Source organism: Saccopteryx bilineata, chromosome 2 (genome assembly GCF_036850765.1).
Source record: "Saccopteryx bilineata isolate mSacBil1 chromosome 2, mSacBil1_pri_phased_curated, whole genome shotgun sequence".
In the NCBI taxonomy this organism is placed as follows: domain Eukaryota; kingdom Metazoa; phylum Chordata; class Mammalia; order Chiroptera; family Emballonuridae; genus Saccopteryx; species Saccopteryx bilineata.
Genome location: NC_089491.1, coordinates 101,117,773 through 101,130,128, shown reverse-complemented (window position 1 = coordinate 101,130,128; position 12,356 = coordinate 101,117,773). Strand labels below are relative to the sequence as shown.

At 42.5% G+C, this 12,356-nt stretch overlaps 1 protein-coding gene across 5 annotated transcripts in view; it reads right to left on the bottom strand.

Moving 5' to 3' along the window:
- The window catches only part of AUH (AU RNA binding methylglutaconyl-CoA hydratase), a 162,560-nt gene extending 160,499 nt beyond the window's left edge, over positions 1–2,061 (bottom strand). For all 5 annotated transcript variants that reach the window (XR_010729108.1, XM_066257507.1, XM_066257508.1 and 2 more), the window contains exon 1: positions 1,766–2,061. Coding sequence is in view for 4 of the 5 variants with exons in the window: in XM_066257507.1 (XP_066113604.1) it covers positions 1,766–2,021 (256 nt within the window). In the remaining variant the exon portion in view is untranslated. The remainder of the gene's footprint in view (positions 1–1,765) is intronic.
- Positions 2,062–12,356: the final 10,295 nt, after the last annotated feature.

The following is a 12,356-nucleotide window of genomic DNA, read 5'->3' as shown; positions in this document are numbered from 1 at the left end:
CCTTGACCTCATGCTTTTCTTTGCATTAGTTATCGCTGGCTCAATAGTGAAGCAAAGTTCACTCAGCTAAGCCTGAGTTGTCCTTCTTGCTGGATCAATGTTCTTTAAAAACCATGAAGTCCAACTACCTGATTTTCCCAGGTTATGTGAGGGAACTAAAGACATCTGAATTTAAGTTGTCTTGTATACTCCGGTTTCTTCCCTTTGATCCATTTGGAGCCTAACTTAAGGAATTTCCAGACATTTTATGGAAAGTTACTTTCCATTTTCATTAACTCATAAAAGCAAACAAAACAAGAACATGGAGCACATTACTACCTGTACTTGCATCCTTTTTTATCTAACGTCCTACAGCTACACCTAATGTAACTGAAATTCCAGTAAGTCGAAGCTAACCCAAAAGACAGTGGTATTCAAAGCTCTAATCATGCCAGTGCCTGTGTACTCTCCAGCTGAACTTCTCAGTATTCTGCCCAGCATGCCACATTACAGCCACAATTCCATTATTTTTCCCAAAAACACCACACATGTTCACATTCCAGGCCATGTCTTCTCTCTCTGAAATGACAAACAAACCCATAACAAATGGAATAACTCATCATACTCCAGAGCACCCAGTGTTAGCCAGATACTTGGTGGGCAAAATGTACATTACCATCTAGTGTTCACACCAGCCACACCACGTTGGTATTATTCCCTATTTTATACACAAGAAAGTTGAGGCACAGAGAAGTCTGCCTAAGAACTCTCATCAATGTCAAACTCCATTGCCTAGTAAGGAATGCCTTGGAACCTGTTTCATCTGGCAAAACCTTAACCTAACCCTCAGAATCCCTCCTCCCAAGTCTTCCAGTCTCTCCCAAATGCTTCTTGGGGTTGTGGGAGCCCTGTGCTCTCACCAAACCTTTAACGTTCACAGCCTGATAATCATCAATATCTCCCTCATTATACTAGGAGGTGTCTAAAGACAACAATAGTGACTTAAATGTTTTTGCACTTCTGCTTAAGAGACTGCAGATGCTCAATTAACTGTAAGTCAAAACTAAATGACCAGTCCTCTAAGCAAACTGCCATTACACCTTTCGTGACCCCTTTTGGTCGTCCCTACCTGGTAAGGGAAAGGAAGACAGCTCCAACTGCACACCGTCAGAATGACAGGTACCATCTTGCACAGCCCTTCCTCCCCCTGCGTTGCATCGCTAGTGCATCTGTCTTCTCCCAACGTAGGTAGCTCAAGGGCAAGACCAATATCACCCCAGAGCGGTGCACGGTAACCGGAAGACCAAAAAAAATAAAAAATGAAAAAGCTCAAAACTGCTGATCTTTAGTGGAATAGTGCCCCCAAACTAACTCCCTAGATAAACCGAACCACGGGAAACCTTGTTCCAGTTAGACAGCTTTAAATTTAAAAGTGCATTCTCACTGGTGCGTCTAAAACGCTCCCCCCTAAAGCCTGAGTCCACAGGAAGCAACCACAGAGCAAGAATGAACCCTGGAAGCAAGCATCACCCCCAGGTCTCCGGACCCTAGCTAGCCCAGGGCTGTGGGCGTCCGCTGCACGGGCGACTCGGCGCCCAGGGGCCACCGTACAGGTGAGCGGCTCCCCGCGCATCCCCGCCCAAGGGCGCCCAGCAAGTGCAACCAGCGCGGGGGTCGGGATAGGGAACGGAGGGGAGCGGGACCTTGACCTCCGCCCCCGGCGATGACGTCAGCTCTGTGCCGGACCCCGCGACCCCGTCCCAGCACCGCGGGCCGCGCCGCTCACCTCGGTTCTCCTCCTCCAGGTAGCGCACCCGCAGCTCGTCCTCCGCCTTCGTCTCAGAGCTGTAGCCACGCCGCACGATCGGCCCCCCAGCCGCGGGCGTCCAGCCCCGGGCCCTGATCGCCGCGCCGACCCGCGGGCCTGTCAAGGAGCCTGGGAGCCTCCATCCCGGGCCGAGCGGCGCACAGCAAGCGGCCACCCATCGGGCGCGGCTGGCCTGCCAGGCCCCCAAAGCCCCGGGTGCCGCCGCCGCCGCCATGTTGTCTGTTTACGGCGTGGGCCTGCGGCTGCGGCCCCGCCCCCGCCGCGCGCTCGCTACCGGCACGCCCAGGCCCCGCCCCGCCCCTGAGCCGTCTCGCCCCGCCCAAACCCGTAACTGCTCAGTCATCGGGTTTCCCTTGGCCTGGGCTCCGTTGTGTGACACCGGTAGCAATGGCTTGTCCCCCAGATGAGCAGAAAGTAGTCCTCCGGGGCTATGGACTAGTTTAGGGGAACGTGTTATAACAACACCCGCCTGACCTGTGGTGGTCAGTGGATAAAGCATCGACCTGGAATGCTGAGGTCACCGGTTCAAACCCCGGGTTTGCCTGCCTTGTTCCTGCCTGGTCAAGGCACATATGTGAGTTGATGCTTCCTGCTCCTCCCCCTTTCACTCTGTCTCTCCCTCTCTCTCTCTCTTCTATCTCTAAAAATGAATAAATAAAATTTAAGTAATAATAATATAACAACACCCAAGTCTCCTCCCTGCACAAACCTCACAAACCTGGGCTGGGCTGTGCTGTGGGGTTCTGTGTCCTCTGCAGAGGTGAACTGAAATGTTTGTTGCAGGTTTGGCTGACAGTGTAGCAGATCTGCATGGGACCCTGGTTGACTCCTCACGCACGTGGGAGCCATAGGCTACCTGTTAAACGTGCCTATGAACATGCACTGATGTTTGCTATATGCAGTTTAGGAAGGGTGCGAACCGCCCATAACAACAGGGTCCTCCAGGCTAAGACTCAAACCGGTGAGATGGTCTCCCCTGAGACAAGAGTCCCAGTGAAGCACCTTTGTATTAACCAAGGGGATCGGCCAAACCATAAGTTGAGGTGGGATCTAGAGCACTTGGCTCTTTCCTCAAACAGAAGTGCAGAAGACCAACTCTGTGTAGGTGCTCTACACGTGCACAGCATCTGCTGTGAGAGTGTTGTTGGGGGCACTTTTATTCCATTTTCTATATAATGCCACTAGTGGAGTTTCTTTTGTATTTTGGGACAAAGGAAAGCATTGCTTCCTCTTGTGCCTTTTACCTTTTCTGATAATCATGTTCACTTTAACTGATAGGAAACAACTTTATAGCTCAACTATTACAATCATTACAGCTACTTAATTCTGTCCACATTAGTTGCTAATTTTTTTTACATCTTCATGTTGGCTCACCAATAGATTGTAAATTCAAATAAAAGAGTTCCAGAGTCCCTGACAGTGCTACTTGAAATAATATAAACTCAGAGAATACTTACAATTAGGATAACTGCAGGATGATAAGCACTGGCTGTTTAGGTTATATTAGACATCAGAATAAGAGGGACAGTCTGTGGTTTTGATGAACATAGAGCCTGATGGGAAAATGCAGCACTGGGACACCAGGCCCTTCTCTAACAGCTGTGACTCAGGTCTCTATTGAAAGTAGTCTTAAAAATATCCAGTGCATGAAGAAAATAATTATTAAAGCTAAATGCAAATAACAAACATTACCGTGACCGTTGTAACCTGTCAGGAGTGACAACAAATAGAGAAGTGCCAAACATCAGGGCAGAAAGACATGGCTTTGGATTCCACCTCCATATCTGCTTCAAGTTGAAACATCCATACATTATTTAAATACCCTGTGCTTTCATTTCTTCATTTGCAAAATAACTAGAATGAAACCTGTTTCACCTCACAGCTTCTTTACCCAATTCATCCATCTGTAAAATGGGAGAGATTATGCCCATGTTGTACGGTTAATAAGTGTGTAAGGCACTAGACACCAGGGAGCAACAGTAGAATAGATAATATTATATGCCATTTATTGACTCACTTCTTAGTCTAGTCCAAACATATAGATATGTTATTTTATTTAAACATATAGATATGTTATTTTATTTAATGTTATTTTTTCAAGTTGCAGATTTAACTTTGAAGGTGATGTTATTATCCCCATTTTGCAAATTAGGACGCTGAGATTGGTACTCACCAAACTCAGCAGCTAATATATCTGATATATCTGACTCCAACCCCCCATGTTCTTCACCACTAATTTGCACAGCCTCTAGATAAACATTAAGGTATCCAATAAAATTTAATTCCCTTTCATTTCTTTCTACTCTTCAGTAAAAGATGTGAGCCAGGAACAAAGAGTGTGAGTCAGGAACACTGTGTATTCGTTTGGCAGGGGGAAGTACGGCTGGTGTTTGGGGCACTCAGTGCTGTTACTATTACTGCCATCTCTTTGCTATCTGACACGCCCTTGATGTTTCCCTAATGCTTATTTCTACGTAATATTAAAGGTGGACATTACAGGATGGCCAACACCGAGCTCCTGGAACACAGCTAGCCTGAATGGCAGAAGCCACGCCTCTTAGAGCGCAGTTCTGTGCACAGAACACACAGGAGGGCATAGGTGTTACCTGCAAAATGAAACACCAACATGTTGCCAACCACAGCAGAAAAACAAAATAGTTTAGCAAACACGATGTGAAGAATAAAGCAGAACTCTGGCCTTTATGAAAAATGAGGGCATATTTTAAAACTGTCTTGCCTGAAACAATCTATAAGAAAGTAGTGTAGTAGTGTAATGGCCAGGCCATGTGTCAGAGACACCCACAAACGTGATGGTTTGAACAAGAGTGAATGTTAACGGTCCAGGCACAGTAAGATGGTTCTGCCATCTTCAGCATTGGGCTTCCCCCTCTAACCTGGGGCTTCCATGTCATGGGTCCAAAGTGGCTGCTCCCTGCCACCAGCAACACAGAAGAAATGAGGGGAGTACTCGGTTCTATCAAGTGGAAGACCTAGATATGGCACATGTCCCTTTGACTACTTCCCACATGCCATACCCAGCAGCAAAGCAGGCCTAAAAATGTGACCTTCTGCTGGGCAATCATATCCCCACCTACAATTTTACTACTAAATATAGAGGGAATTAAAGATATTTAGGGATACAATCTGCCACACACTCGTTTGATTTCTTTACTTTTAAATGAAATTTCATGAATCCTAAGATAAAAGTGCACAACCACAAAGTATGGCAGATTTCACAAGAAATAAGCTGTACTACAAACTAAAGGCTGTCTTTCCATGTGAGCTCTCTGGGAGTCATTGCTAATTATATCTTCAGAATTGAAGGACACTGTGAGAGATAAGTTCATGAAACCATGTATACAATCACAACCATGTTAAATCTGTGAAGGTATACATATAGGGTGACACACATAGACATTTATAATCAAAGTGTTCTGTGAAACTTTGAAAAACTATTTCAAAACTACACATGCTCAGAGATAATGATCAGACTAGGAAAAATATATATATATAATTGTGTTCAAGGTGAGATAGTTGTGAAATTTTCTGCAAAACTCAAGTATTAAATGAGCATTTAAAATATTTCTAACTTAGTTTAAGGTACCATGAATGGGTACAGTTTTAGTCACACAAAGTTTTACTCATGCCTGAGTCCCAAAATAAAAATTAAAACAATAGCCCCCTGAATTTCTTTAGGTCTCTTTTTAATGCTTGTATAAATCAGCTTCTTCAAGTATTTCCTAAGGCTCCATAGTGGATTTCCTCTACAGAAGGGGGTCTTCCTTTCCCACCTCACCTGAGTACTCATCTCCAAGAGGGAGGGACTAAATGGCAAACACCATCTCCAGGGCATGGAGGGTTCCAGGAAGCCTCACTCGAGGATGTTGTCCCCAGAGAAGAATGGTGGAAAACATCTCTTTCTCTCTGCCCTTAAGAGGCCTGCTTGACAGACACTGCACTCCACTCCCACCAAGTTTATGTAGGTCCCATTGAATGTTACTGACCACGACCATTTGTGTCTTGAGTTCCTGAAACCTAAGGCAGAGAATAGGCATTTCAGAGATAAGGGAACTGAGAGTTCAAATTACTGAGAGTTCATAGCTGTATGTTACAGAGCAGAGACTCAAACACTGGACTGACTCCGGAATGTGCGGCCTTCATTATTATATCACATCTTCCATCTACTTTCCACAAATGATCATCCAGGCTTCACTCTACCTATCCCCAGCCCTACTCCCAGATGTGGAGGATTTGATCAATCCTCTCAAACCCTCTCGTTTGGAAACTCTGCCCTCTGCATTAGATCCTCTGTCGGGTCATGGTTTCCCAGATATGACTTCTTCCTCTGGCCATCCCCACAATTGCCAATTGGATATGTAGTCACATACACACACCAGACTCTGAAAACACATGCCTTCATGGTCTAGGGATGGGAGAGACAGGGACATTCAGGAATGGTACTTAAAGGATATGTAACTTCTTTTGGTGGTCACGAAGACATTCTAAAATTGATTCCAATTATTATAACATATGTATAAAAATATAATAAATGATAGATCTCTGAGAATATACTAAAAACCATTGACTTGTGTGTGTTTTAAATGGGTGAATTGTATGGTATGTAAATTCTATCTCAATAAAGAGCGTGAATCAGGCCTCCTTAAAGTGTAGTTGATTCCATATCTACAATAGAGAAAATAGAAGGTGAGTCTACAGTGTCTTCATGCCAGAAAATAGTGAGGTGCTCAGAGACTAGTGGAGGGTGAGAGGACACAGCTGGAAGGGGAATCCACTGGCCAAACCCTAGACAACTGGAGCACCAAAAGGAATAATGCCACTAATAGATACCAACATGCAGAATTTTTTAAGTCAATAAAAAATTAAATAAATGGGTGGGACATGGTGGGATCCAGTTTTTCACTGTTGGCATAGAAGAATATGGATAAGCCAGGGGGAGGTGCTAGAAATGACCCATGTGGCAAAGGAATAGAGTTGGTAACATCAGTATAAACACACGTTTAGCTCAGTGTAGATACAGACGTTCTATACGAAAATATTTAGGTAAGTTTATATACATAGCTTACTATGCACACACATATTGCCTTGCTCTCTCAGCTGAGATAGTATAGAAACAGTAACACAAAGCAACAACGAGTACTTTGCCCATATACTGCTTTCTAATGCCATCCTTCAGTAAAGTGCTCTTTGGAAAAATAGCTGATTCTAGGACGGGGGCCATATAAGAAATATACAAGATAAGCCTGTTGTAATACCAGAAGGTAAGGAACTGCCCAAAATAACCCTGCATTATGGGAGCATGACAATGAGTCCCAGAAACCAGAGGAAAGAGCTCCCAATGGCTAAAGATGGAATAGTTGAACAATAGATAGATAGATAGATAGATAGATAGATAGATAGATGATAGATAAATAGAAGAGTAGTATGGAATTATAACCTAAGGCAAAAGATAAAAAATCCAAAAATCCACACTGACATAAATAATTTTATTAATAAATGGGAGGAAAGAGACAAGTCCCAAGCAGACACCCCACCCTAAATGAGGGAGAGTGTACCTCTCTGTGGCTGCATGCAGTGAGTTCCTTCCAAAGAGAATAGTGAGGAAAGGGAGGACAGAGAGACTGGTTTCATAGTATGGAGACCTGCCAGGCACCCCTCAGCCGGGTGATCCAGGTCAACTTCCACAGCGAGGAGCCATGCTGATAGTGTGCACCCTTGAGATGATGCAGTGGAATGACACTGTCCCTCTGTGGTCTTCCCCCTAAAAACCCACAACCACAGTTTAATCATGATATAATGACCAGACAAATCCCAGCTGAGAGACTCTCTAAAGAATGTCTGACCTCTACTTCTTAAAACTGTGCAGGTCATCAAAAACAAGTCTGAGAGCCTGACCAGGCTGTGGATGGAGCATTGGTCTGGGATGCTGAGGACCCAGGTTCAAAACCCTGAGGTTGCCAGCTTGAGAACGGGGTTGCCACTTGAGAGTGACATCACAGACATGGCCCCATGGCCACGGGTCTGAGCCCAAAGATCGCCAACTTGAAGCCCAAGGTTGCTGGCTCGAGCAAGGGGTCAATTGCTCTGCTGTAGCCACCCCACCACCACCATCAATGCACATATGAGAAAGCAGTCAATGAACAACTAAGGTGCCGCAACTATGAGTTGATGTTTCTCATCTCTCCCTTCTTGTCTGTCTTGTCTTTCTCTCTCGCTCTCTCTTTCTCTCTCACCAGAAAAAAAAAAAAAAAAGTCTGAGAAACGGTCACAGCCAAGAGGAGCCTAAGGAGACAGGTGACTAAATGTAATCTAAATGTAATGTGGGTTCTGCTTGATGTCCTGCAACAGAAAATGGACATTAGGTAACAAGGGAATCCAAACCAAATATGAATTTTTAGTTAATAATAACATGACACTATTTGTTAATTGTAACAAATGTAGCACACTAATACAGAAGGTTAATAATAGGGGAATCTGGGAGTGGGGTGTATGGAAACTCACTGTACTATCTTCTTAATTTGTCTGTTAGTCTAAAGTAGCTCTATTTTTTTTTATTATTAAAAGTAAGTAAAAAATTTCTGCCACAGTCCACCTGGACCCTCATCCCAAGCCAGTGAGTCTGTGCTGCACTGAAAGCCACGAGGCTTTGTGGACTGAGTGGACGCCTGCCTTGGTTAGCTGCTCTTGTTGATGCTTCTGGAAGCCTCTGGGGCACCCATTTCCTCTTCCCTACCCCTCAGATTCTTTGACATTCTCTTTCTGTATCACATTTTCCCCAGACAGACTGAGAAGAAGCTTCCCCACTCGTCCATAAGTCTCGTCTCAACTGTAAGCAGGTCTAGGATGAGAATTTGTCATAAAATTATAAAATTTGGAGGGTGACCCCATTGCTGTTTCCTTTGTCCTCAAGGTGATAGTATCTCCCACCTACTTCTCACACAGGTGCAAAGAGTCCCTGCTCCATCCACTCTGTCCAATGTTAACTGAATAGCTATGGTTTTAGCCCTTTCTGTTTATGGTCTTGGGATTCTTGCATCTTGCTCCTTAAACACTTTTTTTCGCGTGGGTGGGAATTTTATTTAGTCCTCTAGATCAATGTTCTCAGCCGCCGGTCCGCAGACTGGTCTGCAGACTGGTGCCAGTCTACCAGAAATTTTTTGCCAGGCTACAAAAGAATTAACCACCCTGATGTTGTATGAAGATCCTAGACTCAATGATCTTAGTTATATTCACTTATGCTCCAGGTGATTGCCACTTATCAACCTGTATCATCCATGAAAATACTGCAGAGGTTGTCTTAGCTTCGGAAGTTGTAGGCTCATTCAAACAATGTTTTGCACTCTGCAGAGCATTTACAAGTCATGCGCAACAGATAAAAAGCATTCTGACAAACTTACGTAGTATTCTATGCATCATACACGTGGAGTTTGGAAATCAAGCACCAGGTTGTACTGTGTTGCTCTGTTATGTGCAGTAAGATGAAACTTTGTGGTGTGTTTCTATTTCCAGCCGGCTGGGTTATGTGTAGGCTCTAATTCCCACCCCTTCTCTCTGTAGTTCATTTATTTTTTTACACTTGCACAAATAGCGTTCAGACAAACTTATGTAGTGTTTAATGCATCTATATGTGGCGCCCTCCCCTACCCCTCTCCCTTCTCTTGCTCTCGCTCTCTCTGTCTTCCCCTCCCTCAGCCATGGCTTGATTGGGCACATGCGGGAATCTATCTCCCCTGCTCTCACTTAAATAAATATAAATAAATATTTTAAAACTTTAAAAATAGAAACCAAATATCAGCTTGCACCATAATGCTCTGCCCTGCACAGTTGCATGTTTCCGTTTCCAGTTCCTTCCCCCTCTCAGTAGTACATTTTTTTCATGCTTGTGCAAAGGGCCGTGCCTGTACTTGCCTGTTTGGGACACATCTGGACTGTTCGCAAACAAATTATTGTGTGCATTAGTGCCATTGTGCTATACATTTTAAACCCTACAAAATGGAAAGAAAAAGACAACAAAACATTTTAATTTTTTTAAAGCAAAAACAATAGTCAAAAGTGGTGATGACAAAGAAAGTAAACCAAGGACTAGTGCTTCAAGTTTAAAAGCAACAGAGAAAAAGAAATGTATTGATAATTTAGAAGATCCAACAGAAACCAAAAAAGGAAACTTTGTTAGGCAGTACGATAAGGAGTATTTAAAACTTGGCTTCACTGTCGCACCTGGTAGTGAATTGTCACCATGACCCGTGTGTTTAGTATGTTCAGAAATTCTGTCAAATGATGCAATGAGCTTGACCTGTGGTGGCGCAGTGGATAAAGCGTCGACCTGGAAATGCTGAGGTCGCTGGTTCGAAACCCTGGGCTTGCCTGGTCAAGGCACATGTGGGAGTTGATGCTTCCAGCTCCTCCCCCCCTTCTCTCTCTCTGTCTCTCCTCTCTCTCTCTCTCTCTCTCTCTCTCTCTCTCTCTGTCTCTCCCTCTCCTCTCTAAAATGAATAAATAAAAAATAAATTAAAAAAATTAAAAAAAAATGATGCAATGAAACCTTCAAAACTTTATTCATCATTTGTATTCACAGTATAGCAATCTTATTGAGAAACTACTGAATTTGTTTTTGAAAGATTGCACAACCAAATGAAAAGTCAGAAAATTCAAATGAAGAAAATGATGATGAGTGACAAATCACTGCTTCAAGAGTCTTATTTAGCTGCCAATGAATATATATATATATACACACATATATATATATATACACACACACACACACACTTCACTATTGGTGAAGAATTAGTAAAGCCTTGCATCTTAGATGTCTTAGATGTCACTTGAGAAATTTTGGATCCTCAAGCTGCAGGAAAACTTGAGGCTGTACCATTTTGGACAATATCATTCAGAGAAGAATTGTTGATATGGTCAGCAATATTGAAGAGCAAGCTGTAGAGGGGAAATAGAAATCGAAATGTTTTGCCATTCAACTTGATGAATCAATGAATCAACTGACTTGAGTATCCATGCTATTCTACTTTGCTTCATGGGGTATAGTGATGATCAAGACTTTAGGGAAGAACTACTTTGTTGTCTTCATCTATCTGGTCAGACCACTAGTTTAGAGCTATTTACTGCTATTACTAAGTACTTTCCAGCAGAAAGCTTAGACTGGGGAAAGTGATTTAGAGTGTGTACAGATGGGGCTGTGAGCATGATTGGACATCACTTGGGCAGTTGTGAAAATAAAGGACATTACACATCCAGGAACGTTGTCCATGCACTGCATGATTCACCAGCAACATTTAGTTGCAAAGAAACTTTCCCCTGAATTGAATACAGTGATAAGTGACAGAGTAAAGATCATTAATGGCATTTGTAGTCAAGGTTTGAACTCCAGACTATTCACGACACTATGTGAAAGCATGGATTCACAAGCTCTCAAGAGTTTTTTTTACGCTTTTTCAAGCTGAGACAAGAAGTGAAACAGTTTCTGCAAGAACAAAACTCTGCATTAGTAGAGCTTTTGTTGGTTGAATAATGGATGGTTAAGCTTGCACGTATGTTGGGTATATTTAATCTCTTCAACAAACTATTTCTCTTCAAGGGTTTAACACAAACATTTTTATGTTAAGAAATAAGACAGATGCTTTCAAAAAGAAACTTGTTTTTTGGGAAAGTCACATACAGGAAGAAGATTTTAAAATGTTTCCACTTTTCCAGAACTTTTTGAATGCTGCAGAAACCAACTGGAAATTCGTATTTAATATGAGTCAACATGTAAGAGCATTAGTTCAAAACTTGGACCATTATTACCCTGAAAATGAGGCTCCCCATAAAGGTAATCTCTGGATCAGTGACCCATTCATGGAAGACATCAACTTTTGCTCCCCTCAGCACTGTGAAAAAGAAAACTGATAGGTTTATCTTCTGATGTAACTCTGGTGCAAACATAAAATGCAATCATCACAATTTTGGATATCATTGGAAGAAGAATAATCATTTCTTAGTTACAAAGCTATTAAATTTTTATTCACATTATCTACTCCCTACTTGTGCGAGAAGACTTTTTTAGCCCTATCACAAATAAAAAACCAAACAGAGAAAGTGAATGGATGTCATTGCAACACTTCATCTCTCGAAAACAAAACTGCAGCCTCAGTTATCGAGTGTTCTTGCAAAGAAGCGATAGCAGATTTTGTACTAGCTTTACTGGAATTAAATATTGTTGTCTAGAAATTTCAGTTGTAGTAGATAGATGATAGATAGATAGATAGATAGATAGATAGATAGATAGATAGATAGATAGATAGAAGATATAGAGATATATTACTGTTCATCTTGTTATTTTAGGAAATTTTCATTTTATAACATTATAAATAAAAGATAATGCACAAATACTAATAATGTTTGTTATTTCTGCCTTAGCAGTCCCTGAAATAATTATTCTATTTTCACTGGTACCCAAATGTAAGAAAACTTTGAAAACCACTACTCTAAATCAGTAATGTAGCCTAAAGAGGGTGTATTAGTCAGCCCAGGCTGCCAT